General features: G+C 53.0%; 1 protein-coding gene and 1 long non-coding RNA gene across 2 annotated transcripts in view; one reads left to right on the top strand and one right to left on the bottom strand.

The window, feature by feature from the left end:
* The window catches only part of PCGF3 (polycomb group ring finger 3), a 63,883-nt gene that overhangs the window by 30,047 nt on the left and 12,790 nt on the right, over positions 1 to 21,046 (top strand). The window contains exons 6-8 of the mRNA XM_050790746.1: positions 1,810 to 1,865; positions 8,355 to 8,465; positions 10,143 to 10,231. Of these exons, the coding sequence (XP_050646703.1) occupies positions 1,810 to 1,865; positions 8,355 to 8,465; positions 10,143 to 10,231 (256 nt within the window). The remainder of the gene's footprint in view (positions 1 to 1,809; positions 1,866 to 8,354; positions 8,466 to 10,142; positions 10,232 to 21,046) is intronic.
* On the bottom strand, positions 921 to 1,608 carry LOC126954849 (uncharacterized). Its single transcript, XR_007725740.1, has 3 exons — positions 1,529 to 1,608; positions 1,376 to 1,426; positions 921 to 1,034 (listed from the first exon to the last, which is right to left on the bottom strand). It is a non-coding gene; the product is annotated as an uncharacterized LOC126954849 (long non-coding RNA).

Genomic DNA, 21,046 nt, shown 5'->3' with positions numbered 1-21,046 from the left:
CGCCCAGCTAGTTTTTTGTATTTTTTTTAGTAGAGATGGGGTTTCACCATGTTAGCCAGGATGGTCCTAATCTCTTGACCTCGTGATCCACCCGTCTCGGCCTCCCAAAGTACTGGGATAACAGGCTTGAGCCACCGCGCCCGGCCAATTTTTGCATTTTTAGTAGAGATGGGATTTCACCTTGTTGGCCAGGCTGGTCTCAATCTCGGCGTCTGCGGTTCCAGCTACTCAGGAGGCGGAGGTGGGAGGATCGCTTGAGCCCAGGAGGCAGAGGTTGCAGTGAGCCAAGATCGCACCACTGCACTCCAGCCTAAGTGACAGAAGGAGACCCTGTCTTAAAAAAACTAAAAAAATAAAAAGAGGATACCAAAGTGGGAACTAGATTTTAAATACCATGCTTATGTAATCTTTTCACAAAACCTCGATCTAGATCATAAAGATGACAGGAAGGGCCTCATCTTAGGACAGAGTCTCTCTCTTGTTGCCCAGGCTTGATTGCGGTGGTGTGATCTGGACTCACTGCAACCTCCGCCGCCCGGGTTCAAACGATTCTCCTGCCTCAGCTTCCTGAGTAGCTGGGACTACAGGTGTGCACCACCATGCCTGGCTATTTTTTGTATTTTTAGTAGAGATGGGGTTTCACCATCTTGGCCAGGCTGGTTTCAAACTCCTGACTTTAGGTCATCCGCCCACCTCGGCCTCCCGAAGTGCTAGGATTACAGGTGTGAGCCACCGCACCCAACTCTTACAGACTTTTCTTTACATTATTTGGAAACATTCCAGAAAGGCCTCTGTTCAGTGGAAATCCCACAAAGACCAGGATACCCCAGGAAGCAGTTGGTGGGAGGGGCAGGGACAGTGTCCCCTGAGCGCACAGGACGCAGGGAACCTGGGATGTCCACAGGGACAGTGTCCCCTGGGACGCGGGGAACCTCGGGTGTCCGCAGGGACAGTGTCCCCTGAGCGCACGGGACGTAGGGAACCTGGGATGTCCGCAGGGACAGTGTCCCCTGAGCGCACGGGACGCAGGGGACCTCGGGTGTCCGCAGGGACAGTGTCTCCTGAGCGCACGGGACGCAGGGGACCTCGGGTGTCTGCAGGGACAGTGTCCCCTGAGCGCACGGGACGCAGGGAACCTCGGGTGTCCGCAGGGACAGTGTCCCCTGAGCGCACGGGACGCAGGGAACCTGGGGTGTCCGCAGGGACACTGTCCCCTGGGACGCAGGGGACCTCGGGTGTCCGCAGGGACAGTGTCCCCTGAGCGCACGGGACGCAGGGAACCTGGGATGTCCGCAGGGACAGTGTCCCCTGGGACGCAGGGAACCTCGGGTGTCCGCAGGGACAGTGTCTCCTGAGCGCACGGGACGCAGGGAACCTGGGATGTCCGCAGGGACAGTGTCTCCTGAGCGCACGGGACGCAGGGAACCTGGGATGTCCGCAGGGACAGTGTCCCCTGAGCGCACGGGACGCAGGGAACCTCGGGTGTCTGCAGGGACAGTGTCTCCTGAGCGCATGGGATGCAGGGAACCTGGGGTGTCCAGCAGACAGAAGCACGGGTTCCCAGAAGAACCTTATCTGTCATTATTTCGAATGTTTGTAAGCAGCCAGAGCCCAAATTAAATGATGCATTAATTCAAGTCATACATAGCTTTTGGTGACACAAACATTTTTTCATTTGTAAACTAGAAGTAAAATTCCAACAGAGTTCCCAACTGGTGATTCTGAACTTTGATATTGTTAAATGGAAAATGTACAAGAATTATAGAATTAACATTTCTAGCTAACTCCACCTTTCTGTTCTTTCGCCAGTCATGACAGAACCATGCAAGATATTGTTTACAAATTGGTACCAGGCCTCCAAGAAGGTGAGTGTCCGACTGTCTCGCTGATCTCTGAGGTCCCGGCCTGGCCTCTGCAGCCGCTGCTCTCCTGGAAGTTTGGTTCTCAGATGGGAGGCCCCTTTCCTTTTGGTGGAATCACTGTCTTCTCATCCCTGCTCTCAGCCCATCTTTATCTCCTTGGCTGGTCTCTTCTTTTGTCTGTCTAGGATCCGTAGACATCTTTCTGCCCCTTCTCTGTATTCATTCAGCAAGTATGGATCGCATGTTTAGTGCATGGGACCCCCAGCGCTCAATGCAGCTCCTGCCCCGCCCAGGACCCTGCCTTCTTCCTGGGCCCCACCTCCTGTCCCAGACTTGCCTCTCCCCATCCCACAGCACCAGCCTCCCCACAACAGAGGAGCAGCACATTGGCAGAGCGGGTAGCTGGTGTTTCTAGAAAAACTTCACTGTAAAGTCAAATTTCATTTAGAATTAAAGGAAATACCAAGTAGTACAAATACCCTGCAAGTGGAAATCGGTTGCTTGGGGATCGCTCGGCGGAAAGCTCCCTGGCTCCCGCCGCTCGCACGGTGGTGGTGGCCCTCCGCTGGCGACTGGGAAGGAGGCCAAGGAGGGGCCGGGTCAGCGCCAGGTGGGCTGTCCTGGCATTCTGCTCATCAGACCTTTCAAAGGCAGATAGAGAAGCTGAGAATTCACTTGGGCTGGTTCTCACTGTATCTCAGAAGAGGGTTAGAATTCAAAACACAGCTGAATATGCCAGATCCATAGAAATCGTATCTCACCTTTAATGCGTGACCCAGAGAATCACACTGTTAAGAGGCTTCTTTCCCTACTCACAGAGTTCATTCATGCAGGAAGAATTTAGATTTCCTGAGTAAACGTAGATGAAACAATTAGTCTTTTAATATCTGAAAGTTTTTTCGTCCTGGGAAAAGGCAAAGGATACATTCGAGTAAAATGCTGACACCTTAAGAAACGTTTGCACCGAGTGTTTCAGACGCGTAGCAGTGGGTGGGATTGGGGCAGGACCCTGAGTTTTGTGACCCCCACCAGTGCTGACACCTTAAGAAACATTAGTGGCCGGGCGCAATGGCTTATGCTTGTAATCCCAGCACTTTGGGAGGCCGAGGTAGGTGGATCATCAGGTCAGGAGTTTGAGACCAGCCTGACCAACATAGTGAAACCCTGTCTCTACTAAAAATACTAAAAATAAAAAAAAAAAAAAAAAAAAGAGCCAGACGTGGTGGCAGGTGCCTGTAATCCCAGCTACTCAGGAGGCTGAGGCAGGAGAATCGCTTGAACCCGGGAGGCAGAGGTTGCAGTGAGCCGAGATCACACCACTGCGCTCCAGGCTGCATGACAGAGCAAGACTCTGTCTTAAAAAAAAAGTTTGCACTGGAGTGTTTCAAACACATAGCAGTGGACAGGATTGGGGCAAGAACCTCGAGTTTTGTGACCCCCCACCCCCCGCCAGCAGTTTCCAGGCTTTGCTACACCTACTGCTCCCTCAGCCTCGCCTCGTGGCCTTTGATCTGTAAAGGGTACAGTACTATCCCGAGAAGATAAGGGTTCTTAAAGCTCATAACCACATACCTTTATAACATTTAGGAAAGTGGTGGAGATTCCTTAAAACCAAATAGTCCCTCAGCGCGGACATTTCTAGTTGTCTCATAAATGCTGTGGTTTTTGGTGGTTGTTTATTTATTTATTATTATTTTTTTGAGACCCGGTCCCTGTCGCCCAGGCTAGAGTGCAGCGGTGCTATCACAGCTCACCGAAGCTTCAACCTCCCGGGCTCAAGTGCTTCTCCCGCCTCAGCCTGCCGGGTAGCTGGAACTACAGGCAAGCACCACCATGCCTGGCTAATTGTTTGTAGGGATAGGGTTTTGCTGTGTTGCCCAGGGTGGTCTTGAACTTCTGGTCTCAAGCAGTCCTCCTGCCTCGGCCTCCCAAAGTGCTGGGATTACAGGTGTGAGCCCCCACACCCAGCCTGTTTTTATTCCAGTCCAGATCCAGAGAATGCCACTGACTCACGGGCCTCCTTCTGGCTCCCTCTTGCCTCTGCCTTCCCATCGTCCTGGGCTGTCCTGTGGCAGTAGACCTGGGTCGCATTCCGGCTCTGTTTTTGGCAAGCCCACTTCTGGGAGTCCCTCAGGGCAGGTGTCGTCCGCGTGCTGAGGAGGGTGGCACTGAGATCTGCATGCCGCCCCGTTCCATCACTTGTCTTTGTGTGTTAGTTGGAGTGCTTCCAGAAAACCAGAAAGACACACTTTGCTATTTGGTCCATTTTGTGTAGGAAGGGCTGAAAAAAAACTATTTCCTTCATTTGTGTTCAAAACAGCAAGCTGGTTTCCCTGCCTCTGCAGTCAGGGGTTTGACCTGTGTGTTCTGCATGCGCCGTGCTCGTGTCCTTCCTGATGCTTCAGTCCTCATCTGCAGCCAGCGGGCACCTCTTCATGCCCCAGGGTCTTGGGTGGTCCCTGTCCAGGACACGAGGCTCTTGGGGCTGCCTTGCCTCTTTGCCTGAGGGCTCAGGTTCCTCCTCAGGGCTGCCCTGCCTCTTTGCCCAAGAGCCCGGGTTCCTCCTCGGGGGACAGTGGTGTCTCAAGGCCAGCAGACCCGTGCACAGTGCCACCTTCCCGTAGAACTTGAGCTTGTGCAGGGAGGGCACAGTGCGTCCAGCCTGGAGCAAGTTGTGTGTTCTCGTCCACCTCAGCACGCTCTTGTCCAGCATGGATGCTGCCAACTCCAGTCTACACTGAAGAAGTCGAGAGGGAGGAGGTTCCGGAGTGCTCCAGATTCACACCCCCAGGGCACGGTGGCCCCGAGCCGTCTCCCTGACAAGCTCCTCTCTCTGGCCACCGTATTTTCCATTGAGTCAATATTCTTTTTGTTGTTGTTTCTCAAACTTTCAGTCATTTATGGCTCTTTAGAAGGAGGATTCTAACTTTAAAACTCTTAGCAGTGCACCTGTTTACTTGATAGAGGCTACTTGCAATTTGTTTAGTTTTATCTGTGGGGCAGACAATCATAAACCTGATTTCTCCGACCAGAGACCTCTTCCTGAAATGCGCATTAGCTGCGAGGATGCAGTGGTGAGGTGAAGCGAGGCATCAGCCCTTGAGGGTCTAGGTGCCTGTTTTGGAGGAGACGCCGACTGAGTCCTGCCCCTCCCACCTGGGTGCCGGGCAGGCCCTCCACGCTGTCCCCGCTCCCCGCCGTGGTGGAGGCTTGCTGGAAGAGAGTTCCCTGCTAGACCACAGGTGGGGTTAGGGTTTTAGTGGTTTGTTGTTTCTTTTTGTTTTTATAGATTTTTTTTTTTTTTTTTTTTTTTTGAGACGGAGTCTCGCTCTGTCACCCAGGCTGGAGTGCGGTGGCATGATCTCGGCTCACTGCAAGCTCCGCCTCCCGGGTTCACGCCATTCTCCTGCCTCAGCCTCCCGAGTAGCTGGGACTACAGGCGCCCGCCACCACACTCGGCTATTTTTTTTTTTTTTTTTTTTTTGTATTTTTAGTAGAGACGGGGTTTCACCGTGTTAGCCAGAATGGTCTCAATCTCCTGACCTCATGATCCACCCACCTCGGCCTCCCAAAGTGCTGGGATTGCAGGCGTGAGCCACTGTGCCCGGCCTATCAAAGTGTCCATTCTCAGTCTCTGCCCATTCTGCGTTCTTTCACTCGGTGGGCGTGTCGTAGTCTTTGGTGTGCCAGGCTCCTCTCCGTTCCTGGGGAGGGCCGTGGGGCTTGCGTGCTCACCAGTCCTCTCTCCACGGATCCTGAACATGCCTGTCACCTCTTGCTTTAGAAACGTGGGGACCAGACACAGTGTCTCATGCCTGTAGCCCTAGCACTGTGGGAGGCCGAGGCAAGAGGATCCCATGAGCTAAGAATGTTTCTTTACATTTTTAAATAGTCCGAAAAAATCAAAAGCATCGTATTTTATGATGTGAAAATTTAAGAATTGAAATTTCATGGTGCGTAGTCTGATTGGAACCGGCCCCGCTGGCTCAGCGGTGGTCTGCCTTCACCCGTCCATGGTGCAGTTGAGTGTGCGCTGGGCGTGTGCTGCCTGCCTGCTGGTGGCTTTGAGCAGCTCTCTGTGCGCCCTGGCTGGAACTCATCATCACTGCGTCGGGACGTTTTCACGCCCACTGCATGGCCTGCACGTCAGAATGAAGAAAGGAGAAAAGGAGACTTCAGGGTTGCACTTTGAAGCCACAGTGAACTCTGAGTTGTTTTGTTGTTGAACTGTCATTGTTGATGGCAAAGCACGGAGTTTCTCATCCGTGATACTGTAGCTATGCCGAGAGCAAACAGCTGACAGTGGAGTCACCGACTCAACACCAGCAATATCCGCCCTTACGGGAAAGCAGTATTTAGACACCAGCAATATTCCCCACTCACAGGAAAGCAGTATTTAGAAAATACTGAAAATTTAAAATGGAATGTCTCATCACAGCAGAATTTCCTCTCAGAAGTGAAAATGAAATACGGCTGTAGTCAGAGTAAGCTTTCCAATTGTCTGATTCGTTAGCCTTGTGCCAACAGTGAGCTCATCAGATCAGGCTGGACTGCCACAGCTTAAGAGCAGTGTCCGGAGACAGTGAGCTCTTATTCATTCATTCATTCATTCATTCATTCATTCATTCACTTTTGAGATGGAGTTTCACTCTTGTTGCCCAGGCTGAGTGCAGTGGCACTATCTCAGCTCACCGCAACCTCCGCCTCCCAGGTTCACACGGTTCTCCTGTCTCAGCCTCCTGAGTAGCTGGGATTACAGGCATCTGCCACCATGCCCAGCTAATTTTTTGTATTTTAGTAGAGATGGGGTTTCACTGTGTTGGCCGCTGGTCTCAAACTCCTGACCTCAGGTGATCCACCTGCCTCAGCCTCCCAAACTGTCAGGATTACAGGTGTGAGCCACGCCCAGCCCCAATAAATGTTTGGATGCCTCTATACACCTGACACTGAGTGCTACTATTTTTAATCCTTTTTTATTCTTCTAGGTGAAAATTAAAGAAATGGGAATTAGAGCCAAGGGTCTGAAGCTGAGTTGTTTTCCACTGTGTCCATGGGGCTCTCTCCTTTGCATGGATCCATGTGACCTTTCTATCATTCCCATTACAGCTCTTCTGGAGACTGATGGGCACAGCCTCCTGCTGTCAGCCCCTGTCTTCCAGGCCTCCGTTTCAGCTGCTGGGATGTGATTATTTAAGGGAAACATTTTCTTTCAAGCTGCTCTCAGATTGTCCAGGCCAATCTTTCAGCATTTCCCTTGTGAAGCTCCAGCACTCCATCCACCTGAGGCCGGCCACACCTATCCCCTTGGCTCTCGGGGTCCCCTCCTGTCTCTACCCAGGCTCTCGGGGTCCCTTCCTCTCCCCAGGCTCTCAGGGTCCCCTCTTCCCAGGCTCTCGGGGTCCCTTCCTCTCTCTTCCTAGGCTCTCGGGGTCCCCTCCTCTCTCTTCCTAGGCTCTCGGGGCCCCCTCCTCTCTCTGCCCAGGCTCTCGGGGCCCCCTCCTCTCTCTACCTAGGCTACTGTGTTCCTGAGCAGTGACCCACGTCGTCCACTCCGTTGCCTGGATGTGAACTTAAGGTCACATTTAGGGGGCCTTTGCTGAGAGTCCGTTTGCTTTTCCCTGGAACCTGCAAGGTTCTGGCCTGCTCTTGCTGGCCATCCCTGGAGGGTCAGGCCTCTTCTGGTCCAACCAGCGGAGGCCGCATGCTGACCGCCTCGAGCTGGAGTGACCCAATGGCAGGTGTGGGTGAGGAGGATGCTGCCTGTCTGTGGCCGGGCAGTCTCTTCCCTGGAATTTGTGCCTGTGATTGTGGCCACAGACACCAGGGGGCGCTCTTAACCCACTGCCAGGCAATGTGGCGCCAGAGCCCATAGCTGTGAGCAGCCGTCGCAGCAGGCTGTGGACTCAGGCACCCGGGACACATGGTCCCTGGGGCTGTCGGGCCCTCGAGGGCTCTCTTGGGGTTCCTCAATGGCGGCCTTAGGTGCCTGTGAGCTGGCAGGGTCTGCCACCGCGCAGAAGCGTGGGGAGAGCCCAGTGGCAGGTTCATTCTCTGAGCTGTGGGCGTCCAGGCAGTTCACTGGCTCAACCGTGAGGTCAGCAATGATGTTTGACGCGGCACCCATGTGGCTGCAGTATTTATCAAGCCCCTGGTGATGGTTGGTTCTGTGACATTGGACACTCACAGGCGGTGGCCGAGATGGGAATGACAGTCCCACAGCTGGGCTTCCTGGGCTCCATGCCTGTCCTAGGCCTGGAAGAGCCGGCCTGCGACTCAGCGTCCCATGTGGGCTGGTGGGGCGGGTGCCTGGGGGGGGCACCTCCTGCTGTGCTGAGCCCCGAAAACATCCCAGTCTTAATTTGCTGCTTTCTTATTAGTAGCCTTCAAACTTCATAATGCAAATCTGTAATTTTCTTTATGTGATGTTTATGAACAGTTTAATATAATCCACTGCCTGTGTAAGATTAAAGACTGTGTGTTGATTTTCCATAGCGGAAATGAGAAAGCAGAGGGAGTTCTATCACAAATTGGGCATGGAGGTGCCTGGAGACATCAAGGGGGAGACCTGCTCTGCAAAACAGCACTTAGATTCCCATCGGAATGGTGAGTGCCCTGCGTGCCCATCGAGAAGCCCCAGGAATCCCTGCACAAGGCCTTTTCTTAACGAGCCGGCACTGTCTGCCAGGCTCTCCCACACGTACTCGGGAGAAAATGAAGGAACCTGAGGGTGCGGGGAGGTTAGGGTTCGAGGCGTTCCTCCTCACTCCTGGTACCAGTGGGAATGTGGGCAGAGGGGAGAAGCGGGGGTCCTGGAGGGGTGAGGCCAGCAGGGGAGAGCAGGAGGGCCCCCCGAGAGTGCCTTGGGGGCAGAGGTCAGGGGTCGGAGAGCCTGTGGAAAAAGTAGTGGAAGGTGAACTTCCTGAGACTTGGCTTGGCTTGGTTTACTGTAAAATGGCAAAATAATGGTTTGGTTTCTGTGTAAAGGGAATGGTATGTTCACATCCAAGTGTATCACAACAGATTTTCATGTCTTGAGGACATTTTATTTTCCTAATGGACCACACAAACTCTTAAGAAATTTTTTTTTTTTTTTTTTTTTTTTTTTTGAGACGGAGTCTCACTCTGTCGCCCAGGCTGGAGTGCAGTGGTCGGATCTCAGCTCACTGCAAGCTCCGCCTCCCGGGTTTACGCCATTCTCCTGCCTCAGCCTCCCGAGTAGCTGGGACTACAGGCGCCCGCCACCTCGCCCGGCTAGTTTTTTTGTATTTTTTAGTAGAAACGGGGTTTCACCGTGTTAGCCAGGATGGTGTCGATCTCCTGACCTCGTGATCCGCCTGTCTCGGCCTCCCAAAGTGCTGGGATTACAGGCTTGAGCCACCGCGCCCGGCCACTCTTAAGAAATGTTTAGGCTCCTCTGTGTATCTGTGAGGGTTGGAGGGGTAAGAGGGGCCTGGCTCTGTCACTCCCACGGCTTTGCGGGTCCCAGGAAGCGCAGCCGTGAGGGGTGCTTGGGAAGCGTGTCTGGGAACCAAGCAGTCCTGTCAGACCCGTTTTACCGAGGGGAAGTTTTCATTTTAAATGCAGTGTTAGAATAGTGGATTTTGGCCGGGCGCGGTGGCTCAAGCCTGTAATCCCAGCACTTTGGGAGGCCGAGACGGGTGGATCACGAGGTCAGGAGATCGAGACCATCCTGGTGAACACGGTGAAACCCCGTCTCTACTAAAAAATACAAAAAAAAAACTAGTCGGGCGAGGTGGCGGGCGCCTGTAGTCCCAGCTACTCGGGAGGCTGAGGCAGGAGAATGGCGTAAACCCGGGAGGCGGAGCTTGCAGTGAGCTGAGATCCGGCCACTGCACTCCAGCCTGGGCGACAGAGCCAGACTCCATCTCAAAAAAAAAAAAAAAAAAAAAAAAAAAGAATAGTGGATTTTTAGCAGAAGGCTTTCAGATGGAGGGCTGATGGGGTCAGCACTGAGCAGCTCTGGGCGGGCCTGGCCAGGTGGGTGCGAAGCATGTGTGTGTCCCACACCGGCTCCGGCTGCCCCGTCCCTGTCTTCTGTGCTCCCCACATCTGCACCCACAGACCCATGCGCCCGTTCCGCCTCCCGGGGAGACCCCTGCAGACGCTTTGCAGACGGCTTTCCTTTGACTCTTACTCTGCTCCGGGGGTTCAGTCTCCTAATGGAATGAATTTTTGACGGCATTTGGAGTACAGTGGAGTTTTTTAAATGGCTTGACAGTTTGGATTTCATGGTGCACTATGTTCTGTTTGTGCTAAAAGGTGAAACCAAAGCAGACGACAGTTCAAACAAAGAGGCCGCGGAGGAGAAGCCGGAGGAGGACAACGACTACCACCGCAGCGACGAGCAGGTGGGCGGGGCCCTGGGGCTTCCGGATGCTCCTGTATTTGGAACCATGAGCAGGTGGGCGGGGCCCCGGGGCTTCCAGATGCTCCTGTATTTGGAACCATGAGCAGGTGGGCGGGGCCCGGGGCTTCTGTATTAGTGCTCCCCAGGGAGCCTTGAGCAGGTAGGTAGGCCCCAGGGTTTCTGTATTAGTGCTCCCCAGGGAGCCTTGAGCAGGTGGATGGGGCCCCAGGGCTTCTGTGTTATTGCACCCCAGGGACCCTGAGCAGGTGGGCGGGGCCCCAGGGCTTCTGTATTAGTGCTCCCCAGGGACCCTGAGCAGGTAGGTGGGGCCCCCGGGCTCCAGGACACTCCTGTATTAGTCTTCCTGTAATGGTGCAGTGCCAGGAGCACCGAGGGAGGGCTCACACCAGAAACCTTCCCTCAGGATGAAGTGATGCCCAGCACCCAAGGGCTGCAGTTTTCTTCCTCCCGACTTCTTCCTTTGTTTTTCTTTTATAAAATTACCAGAGGAGCACGTGCTTAGGGTAAAGCATGGCAGATATAAAACGTGGCAGGTCAGCGGCCAGCTCTGGCCTCTCAGCCCCATGGCCCGAGTTGTGTGCCTTTTCCTCCGGGCACGTCTCTGTGCGTCTGTGAATGTTACGTGAAAGAAGGCACAGCCCAGCAGTGTGTTGAAAGTGGGAGTGAACGTCGAAGGCCTCTTCGTGTGTCCGTGTGTCATTTACTGTATTACCAGATGAAGACAGAAAAGCTACATGGTCACAGACATGCAGAAAAAGAATTTAGTGAAATTCCATACCCACGTCTAAAGAACTTTTTTTGGGGGGTGGAGTTTTACTCTTGTCTGCCAGGCTGGAGTGCAGTGGCACCATCTTGGCTCACTACGGCCTCTGCCTCCTGGGTTCAAGCGATTCTCCTGCCTCAGCATCCTGAGTAGCTGGGACTATAGGCACCTGTCACCACGCCCGGCTAACTTTTGTATTTTTAGTAGAGACAGAATTTCACCACATTGGCCAGGCTGGTCTTGAACACCTGACCTCAGGTGACCTGCCTTCCTCAGCCTCCCAAAGTGCTGGGATTACAGGCGTGAGCCACCGCGCCCAGCTGAGTAATGGGACCTTAACTTTTTAGTTTATACTTATGCATTGTTTAAAAGGTTCAGTGAGCATTACAGAAATAGACACGTGTGTCCAACGTGGGATGTGATGGCGTTGCCTTTTGGGTCAGTAGAGAAGAGCAGCCAGTTCAGAGAAGGGGTCCGCAGGGGCAGGAAGAGAGGAAATCGCCCTCTTCTTTAATGACCCCTGGTTTCACTGCCATGCTTGGTTCCTGGTGTTTAAGTGCCTGATGCTTCCTCTGTTGGTGGCTTGGCGGCTCTTCTGGAACTACGCTGTTCTTCTCTCTGTGGCGTTGGTCTCGTCTGCGCTGAGGCCCCAGGTCTTTCCTGGTTGGCCTTTGTTAGTTACTTGTCCTTAGAGCAGTTCCCCCCTGGGAGGAGCCCCCTGGGATCTTGTGGAAATTCGGTTTTGGGGTCTGCTGGGTGGGCTGGTGTTCCAGAGGGGCGCAGGCTGCTGCTCCCCTTTCCTCTGGTGTGGTTTTCCACGGATCGATGTAAAGCTGTGTGTGATGTCCTCCTCCAGTTTAATCTCTGTTTTGCAGTTTTAAATTTATATCAGTGCTTATTTTTACTAATATTTACCTTTTCTTTTGATCCTTGATGTGCTCAAGATGTATTTGTTGCTTTCAAAAGAGCCAATTTTTTTTTAATTGATCAAACATTGAATTTTCTTTTTTCTTTTTTGAGATGAAATTTTGCTCTTGTTGCCCAGGCTGGAGTGCAATGGCACGATCTCGGCTCACTGCAACCTTTGCCTCCCATGTTCAAGTGATTCTCCTGCCTCAGCCTCCTGAGTAGCTGGGATTACAGGCGTGCGCCACTACGCCCAGCTAATTTTGTATTTTTAGTAGAGACGGAGTTTCTCCATGTTGGTCAGGCTGGTCTTGGACTCCTGACCTCAGGTGATCTGCCCGCCTCAGCCTCTGAAAGTGCTAGAATTACAGGCATGAGCCACCACGCCCTACAGAATTTTCTTTTTTCTTTTTTCTTTTTTTTGAGACAGGCCTCAGCCTCCCAAGTAGCTGGGATTACAGGCATGCCCTTCCACGCCCGGCTAATTTTTATATTTTTAGTAGAGATGGGGTTTTACCATGTTAGCCAGGCTGGTCTTGAACTCCTGACCTCATGATCCACCCACCTCGGCCTCCCAAAGTGCTGGGATTACAGGCGTGAGCCCCCATGCCCAGCCTTGCTGAATTTTCTTAAAACATTTTTTTTTTCTGACATCTTGAGTTAAAAGTCTTTTGTTGGCCAGGCGCGGTGGCTCACGCCTGTAATCCCAGCACTTTGGGAGGCTGAGGCAGGCAGACCACGAGGTTAGGAGATCAAGACATCCTGGTTAACATGATGAAATCCCGTCTCTACTAAAAATACAAAAAAAATGGCCGGGCACAGTGGCTCACACCTGTAGTCCCAGCTGCTCGCGAAGCTGAGGCAGGAGAATGACGTGAACCCGGGACGTGGAGCTTGCAGTGTGCAGAGATCGCGCCACTGCACTCCAGCCTGGGCGACAGAGCAAGACTCCATTTCAAAAAAAAAAAAAAAAAAAAAGTCTTTTGTTGTTCTTTGAGACAGGATCTGGCTCTCTCATCCAGCCTGGAGTGCAGTGGTACAATCACAGCTCCCTGCACCCTCCGCCTCCTGGGCTCCTGCCCAAGCCTCCAGAGTAGCAGACACTGTTGGCACACCACACCAGTTAACTTTTTAAATTTTTTGTAGCAATGGAGTCTTGCTGTGTTGCCTAGGCCAGTCTGAACTCCTGGGCTCAAGCAGTCCGCCTGCCTCAGTCTTCCAAAGTGCCAGGATTCCAGGCATGAGCCCGCATGCCTGCCCGGTCTTTGTAAGTGCATTTCTGGCTGTGTGTTTCCTGTGTGCTCCTGGCTTCTCCCTGCACTTTTTTTTTTTTTTTTTTTTTTTTTGAGACGGAGTCTCCCTCTGTTGCCCAGGCTGGAGTGCAGTGGCCGGATCTCAGCTCACTGCAAGCTCCGCCTCCCGGGTTTACGCCATTCTCCTGCCTCAGCCTCCCGAGTAGCTGGGACTACAGGCGCCCGCCACCTCGCCCGGCTAGTTTTTTGTATTTTTTAGTAGAGACGGGGTTTCACTGTGTTAGCCAGGATGGTCTCGATCTCCTGACCTCGTGATCTGCCTGTCTTGGCCTCCCAAAGTGCTGGGATTACAGGCTTGAGCCACCGCGCCCGGCCCTCCCTGCACACTTTTATGAGTAACATTTTCACTGGCATTCATTTCTAAAGAAGCTGTAATTTCATCAGAGTTCCTTTTTGATCGAGAAGTTTGTTCCGAAGTATTCGAGTAACATGGCCTTTTTGGGTTCCATCCACTCTCCTTTCTAGTCTCCTTCCCGAGCGGTCAGGGAGTGTTGTCTACGCGGACCTCCGCCTTGGGGGATTGAGATCTTCTTTCTTGTTCACTTGGGTGCAGATTTTCCAGGGGTCCTGGGGTGATTTTCCTTTGGCTGACTTTGCTGGTTGGTGTGGTGGGTAAACAAGCAGACCCCGGGGGCCAGTTGTCCACGTCCTGCTCTGCCTTTAGCCAGGGCGTGGCCTTCACAAGTGACCTACCTCTGCCTCAGTTTCTCTGTCTGTGGTGTGAGGTGGTGATGAGATTGCCTCGAGGTTTTTAGAAAGATTAAATGATTTCCTACTTGTGAGGCACCTTGAGGTGTTACGTTGAATGAGTGAGAAGCAAGCCGGCATCCTGGGAGATGGTTAACTCCAACATTCAAGTTCGGTGGTTTTTCTTGTTGACGCACCCCTTTAGATTCCTGTTCTCTCTGTTGCTCTAACCTCGCAGTGATGCTTAGGAGCCGTGCTGCTGGGTGTGCAGGCTGGTGGTTCTTACATAGTTTTGATGACTTGCACCTTTTGCCAGCGTGGATTCTTTTTTTTGTCTTTTTTTCCTGTTCAGTGTGTTTTTGCTCCAACCCCCGTTTCTCTTGTACTAACATCGCTACTGTTGCTGTTGGGCTCTGCTTCCACCCTCCCTGTCATTTGTCTCAGGTGTGTTACGGAGGCTTTTGCTTTGCTTTTTTACACCCATCTCAGGTTATCTTTGATAGGGGAGTTTAACCCGTTGTCTTTGTGAGAAAACACATCTTCTTCCCCTCTACCCTTGAGGGCCTGGATCAGGTTTGTTGACTTCTTTCTCTGCTCTGATGGTTTGGGAATTTTGCATTCTCTTTCTGTTCTTCTTGTGGCTGCTCTTAAACTTGGATTCCGTGTCCGTTTGTGGGATTATCTGCATCTGTAACTTTGTGATGAGTTCCTGATCCCCATCTTCCAAAACTTGGAAGTCATCTGAGGGTTTGTTCCAGATTATTTTTGGTAATTTTAAAATTTTATTTCTCACTAGTTTTATTCTAGGAATCGCTTCCTCATCTTACTGAAGTTTGGATGCGACATTACGGTTATTTAGACTTAGCCAGAGGTTGCGTGGGTTTTCTGAGTGTTTCTGGTGTCTTCCTGCTGTGTCTGGATTTGTGCTTTGCCACGTCCTCATGTCACTTCCGAGCCCAGCACAGTGGCCCCTAAACTCCTGCCAGTCACGGGCTCTATGTTGTCCCCCTCACACCAGTGACAGTCGTTTCTTCTCTTAACTCTTAAACCCTTCTCAGTCATTCGGATGACCTGATTAAATTATGTACTTTTCATACTAAGCATTAAAAAAAAAAAAAAACCACACAGATGAGGGAAGCACCCGCCACCCAGGCCCATGTCTCTGCTCCCAGCCTTGTGCCCTCCCCTGGTGGCCCCTCCGAAGGGCATGAGGGTGTGGATGCTGTGCCTGTGCCTGGAGGCTCTGGCCCCTCCGACCCCTCCGGCCTCTGGCTGGGCTCCAGCTCTAGGTTGGTTCAGCAGCCAGCTTGGAGCAGCCGAGGCTCAGGGTGGCATCAGCCGGCCGTGCTGGCTTCACAGGCAACCTCTTCTCCATCATCGAACGGGCGCAGGCCCCCTCACCCCCACCCACCGCTGGTGGGCACTCAGCCTCAAGGCACAGGCCTCCTGGGACCGGTGGCTCCTCCGAATCTTCCCGAGGGAGGCAAGTTTAGTCATCGCTGAGCAACGCAAAAGCCTGTCGGGTTTCTTTACTCACGACGTCTTCGAAACCAAAGTACTTGACGAGGCCGTTCTTTCTGTTTTACGAGGGTGGGACGGGGATCCTCCTGGAAGACGCTCCCCCTGCACAGGTGAATGGTGCTTCCCACACTTGACCTTGGGAGTTCGGAAATGGGCGGAAGCCGCCTCTTCCGCTGCCCTTGCTGTTCCCTCCTGAGGTCCCTGGTCGTTCTTTCTCCTCTCAGTTCTGCCTCCTGCAGTCCCTGCATCTGCCACCTTCTCTGTGTGACCCCATTCCTTTCACCGCCGGAAGCCTCAGGTGACTCATTTGCTTCACAGCTGTTCTTCGCTCTCATCTGTTTTTAAGTGTAAGCCATCGGTCTGTTTAATTCCAGAACTCTGCTTTCTGGAGCCTGACTTCTTTGGGAGCAGCCGGCGGGTTTCCTGGATGTGTGGCCTGCAGCTGTTCTGCTCCTTCCCCCACAGCCACCGCTTCCAGAGCCTGGCTTTGCGTGGGCATCCTGAGGCCTCTGGAGACTGGGCAGCCAAGGGTGGGGTTTGTGGATAAGGAGTGAGGTGGGGGCCGGGCCTGCTGCCCTGAGCTGGGGTCCTGAGTGTCCACCAGGACTTGGGGGTGGGGTGGGGTGCAGTCTTGGGGGTACAGGGGCTCTACGTGGACTTCGACCCCTGTGCATGCAGCCTCCTACTCCGGTTCCAGGCCCCCGGGGTCTCCCCACCAGACTGAGGCTGGGCAGACAGGAGGGGCCGGCACGTGGCCGTGACCCCGTCAGCGCAACCCCAGAGATTCCCACCCCCTTCAGGCCTCTGTCCGATCCAGACGCTCAGCCCCCGCCCATCTTCGTTTTCAGAGCCTCGGGATTGCCAGTCCCCTCCTGGTGCCCGTCCGTCTGGGGCTCTTCTGAACATGTCCCTGATGAAACTCTTTTGTCTCACTTCAGTAGGCTTTGTCCTCTGTTGAACCACAAAGGTTTGTGTTTGAGATTAGCTCAGTCACCTGGATAGTGGGAGACAGATCCCAGCCCTCACTGGAGGCCCGTCTGGGCCCTGATGGCTCACACACCTGAGCTGCCAGGTGGCCCAGGAGAGTGCGTGGGCAGCTTCTCTCCCAGAGCTGAGAAGCCCCGGAGCAAATGGTAAGGAAATTAGAATAGAACTTTAAAGTTTTTTTTAATTTTCTGAGACAGGATCTCACTTTCTTGACTAGGCTGGAGTATAGTAGCACAATCTCCGCTCCCTGCAGCCTCGACCTCCTGGGCTCAAGCGATTCTCCCACCTCAGCCTCCCGAGTAGGAACCACAGGTTGAGCCACCGTACCCAGCCTAGAACTTAATGTTTAAGAAGACTCTTGGCCGGGCGCGGTGGCTCACGCCTGTAATCCCAGCACTTTGGGAGGCCGAGGTGGGTGGATCATGAGGTCAGGAGATCGAGACCATCCTGGCCAACACGGTGAAACCCCGTCTCTACTAAAATACAAAAAATTAGCCAGGCGTGGTGGCGGGCGCCTGTACTCGGAGGCTGAGGCAGGAAATGGCGTGAACCCGGGAGGCGGAGCTTGCAGCGAGCCGAGATTGTGCCACTGCACTTCAGCCTGGGCGACAGAGCGAGACTCCATCTCAAAAAAAAAAAAAAAAAAGAACACTCTGGGCCAGGCGTGGTGGCTCATGCCTGTAATCCCAGTACTTTGGGAGGCCGAGGCAGGCAGGTTGCCTAAGCTCAGGAGTTTGAGACCAGCCTGGGCAACAAGGTGAAACCCCATCTCTACTAAAATACAAAAAATTAGCCTGGGTGTGGTGATGGGCGCCTGTATTCCCAGCTACTCAGGAGGCTGAGGCAGTAGAATCGCTTGAACCTGAGAGGCAGAGGTTGCAGTGAGCTGAGTTCAAGGCACTGCACTCCAGCCTGGGCAACGAGAGTGAGACTCTGACCTCCTACAAACCCTACATTCAGCTTCCCTTGGAGCGAGCAGCTGCCCAGTGGACTTCAGGGGCCTTCTGGGTCCTGGGAGGAGTTGCGTCTGTCTTTGGTGGTCCTGGCACCCACAGACCCCAGTGGGGTTGCGGAGCTGGTGTGGTCTGTGCTCGTCTTCACTCGTACGGAGTTAGGAAACCTTTACTGGGCCTGTGACGTGGTGGGTGTGGTGTCCCAGCACCAGAAACAGGGGAAATGGCTCCTGTGCCCTGAACAGGCTGGGGGCCTGGTGTGGGGCCCCTCCCGCCCTCTAGAGGCTCCAGTGGCTCCTGTATGTGGAGTTGGAAATATGGTTTGTTTTCACTCCTCTGAGTTCTGCCTTCCTGGCCCGCCAGCTCCTGTCCGCACCCTTGGGCTCCTGGGACTTCGCACCCGAGAGCCGGACCCCTGCTCCTGCTGCACGGCTGCTGGAAGTGGGCTCTGCCTGCAGGGACCTCACAGCCGGCGTGGTGAGGGTTGGCTGGTGGGGAGCAGAGAGCCCATGCATCCAAGCCAGACCCCCTGGACGTGGAAGGGGCAGAGGGTGGAAAGAGCGTCTCCTGGACTGCAGAGGTGAGGCAGGGGGCAGTGAGCTGGGAACTGGTGCCAAGCTGCCCCACGTGCCATGGGCAGCGAGTTCGGGGCAGAGTGAACGAGCCAAGGCTGGAGGTGAGGTTGGGGACCTTGGGGGCCCATGGTGAGAACTTGCTGTTTACCCAGAGGAGGGAGATGAGGCAGATGGAATGTGAGGTCAGGGTGTGCTGTGGGATGCAGCCGGGCGTGGCTTTATCCCCAGATAAAGCCAGCTGCTCTGCAGTGAGCGGCCTGCGTGGCCAGGATGGCCATGCGGAGACCAGGCAGGAGTCGGAGCCGGAGGCCCAGGCAGGTGGCAATGCGTGTGCAGCACTGGGTTGGGGCATATTTAAAAGGGAGGGAGCGGCCGGGCGCGGTGGCTCAAGCCTGTAATCCCAGCACTTTGGGAGGCTGAGGTGGGCAGATCGCAAGGTCAGGAGATCAAGATCATCCTGGCTAACACGGTGAAGCCCCGTCTCCACTAAAAATACAAAAAAAAAAAAATTAGCCGGGCAAAGTGGCGGGCGCCTGTAGTCCCAGCTACTTGGGAGGCTGAGGCAGGAGAATGGCGTGCACCCGGGAGGCGGAGCTTGCAGTGAGCTGAGATCGCGTCACTGTACTCCAGCCTGGGCGACAGAGCGAGACTCTGTCCCCCCCCCCCCCAAAAAAAGGGAGGGAGCCTGTAGGACTCGCTGGTGACCCAGATGCAGATGCCAGATCTTGGGCTCTTTTTCATTTCCAGGTGGATAAGGAGCTCAGTGTTCTCAGGCAGGCCGATGGGTAGGCATAGAAAGCGACAGGTCCTTCTGTAGTGCCCTCTTTACAATCAAAGTTGCATTTCGAGCTGTGTAACGTAACCGCTTGATGGTGACTGCCGTGTTCACACAGGGCCACGTGGTGTCGCGGAGCGCACAGTGTGTGCACAGTGTGTGCGTGGCACGTGTTGGTACGCTGTGACGTTTTTACACTTAATTTCCCATCTGTTCTAACATTGGAGACTTTTAGGTGGTGACCGGCCCATCACTCTTCTAAGACATTGCACCTGTCCCCCTGGGCAGGTGTGTTCCACGGTATCTGTGTTATTTCTGATCAGTCTCCTGTGTGTGGGGTGTCCAGCGGCTCATCGCACGTCTCTGGGCTCCTCTGCGTGTGAGTTGCTTACTTGTTCTTTGCCCGTCTCTGTCCTGGGCAGCCTGACTTTTCCTCACGTGAGCTGCAGGGCTGCCTCTTCCCTCACCGCCCCGCGCTCACCGCAGCGATCGTCTTTCCTTCTGTGGCTGTTGGCTTTCTTCAACCTACCATCATCCACAGTTTTAAATTTGACATAATTAAATTTCTCGGTATTTTCTTTTGTGTCTTAAAAATGTTTCCCCATTCTAAGGTCATAAATACATTCTTCTACGTTGTCTTGTAACATATTTGAAAGGTTTGCTTTTCCCAGTTGGGTTGTAAGCCCCTACAGTTGACCTTGTGTGTAGAATGGATGGGTGGGTTCAACTTTGCCAGGTTTCCACACTGTCAGGTCCCCCCGGGCTCTCTGCTCTGTTCTGCTGGTCTCTTGTTTCCCGTTGTGCCAAAACAACAAAGAACTTAACTGAATTGCAATGATTTATTTTACCATTAAGCTGTGGTCTTCTGGGAGAGTAGGTCCCCCTCATTTTTCTTCTTCAGAATTGTCCTTTTTTTTTTTTTTTTTTTTTTTTTTTTTTTTTGAGATGGAGTTTCATTCTTGTTGCCCAGGCTGGAGTGCAAGGCGCGATCTCGGCTCACCGCAACCTCCGCCTGCCGGATTCAAGCTATTCTCCTGTCTAAGCCTTCCAGAGTAGCTGGGATTACAGGCGCACGCCACCACATCCAGCTAATTTTTTGTATTTTTAGTAGAGACAGGGTTTCTCCGTGTTGATCAGGCTAGTCTTGAACTCCCAACCTCAGGTGATCCACCTGCCTTGGCCTCTCAAAATACTGGGATTACAGGCATGAGCCACCACACCCAGCCTTTGTTTTTTTTTGTTTTTTGGGGGTTTTTTTTGAGACGAAGTCTTACTCTATATTCCAGGATGGAGTGTGGGGGCGCAATCTCGGCTCACTGCAACCTCTGCCTCCCTGGTTCAAGTGAGTCTCCCACCTCCGCCTCCTGAGTAGCTGGGATTACAGGCACACGCCACTATGCCCGTCTAATTTTTGTATTTTTATTATGGACGGGATTTCACTATGTTGGCCCAGCTGGTCTCGAACTCCTGACCTCAAATGATCCAGCTGCCTCAGTCTCCCGAGGTGCTGGGATTACAGGTGTGAACCACTGCACCCGGCTCTTTTCTAAACTCTAGAGTTGAACATTCCTTTACTTTCCAGCTGCATAATTTGGTTCTTACTAAAATAATTTTTAAATTTTCATTTTTTTTTTTTACCAGCTTTCTAAATTGTGTTAAATGCACATAAAATATGCCATTTTAACCATTTTCAGGTGTGTGGTTCAGTGGCCTTGGGTACAAACCCAATGTTGTACAGCCGCCACCACCATCATCTCCAGAGCCTTTTTATCTTCCCAAACTGAAGCTCTGCCCCCATTAAACACTCACTCCCCACCCCACTCCCCCAGCAGGGTCAGATTGCAGAAGGGCCTGATGGGGGGTTCTGAGGTGATGGAAACCATCCCAGACTGCCATGGCGATCATCGAGAAAGTCTGTGAATGTATGGAAGATTATTGCATCATATACATAAAAGAAGTGTGTAAACTCTGCCATAATAAAGCCTAAAAATTAGAAGTGTGCTTGTAACTTAAAGTGTATTTAAATAGGTAATACATTGGTTTAGTCCTAAGATTAATATTATAGAAAAGGTTTAATTTTGTTCTCATCTGTGTCACTGTCTGTAGTGACCTCTAGAGAACCACTGTGTGATTACCTCCTGTATGTATGCAAATCTGAGCAAATGTAAACATTTTCTTGTTTTTCTTCCACAATCCCCCCCCACCCCTGACCCCGCCCCCGCCTGTATGTGTCTGCGTTTTCCCTCAGGTGCATGCAGGCCGGCATTCATCAGTGCAGCCCCTTCCTGCTGCCCTGTGGGCCCCACACACTGCAG

This window comes from Macaca thibetana, chromosome 5, assembly GCF_024542745.1.
Source record: "Macaca thibetana thibetana isolate TM-01 chromosome 5, ASM2454274v1, whole genome shotgun sequence".
Taxonomy (NCBI): domain Eukaryota; kingdom Metazoa; phylum Chordata; class Mammalia; order Primates; family Cercopithecidae; genus Macaca; species Macaca thibetana.
This window is presented reverse-complemented; position numbering and strand designations above follow the sequence as displayed.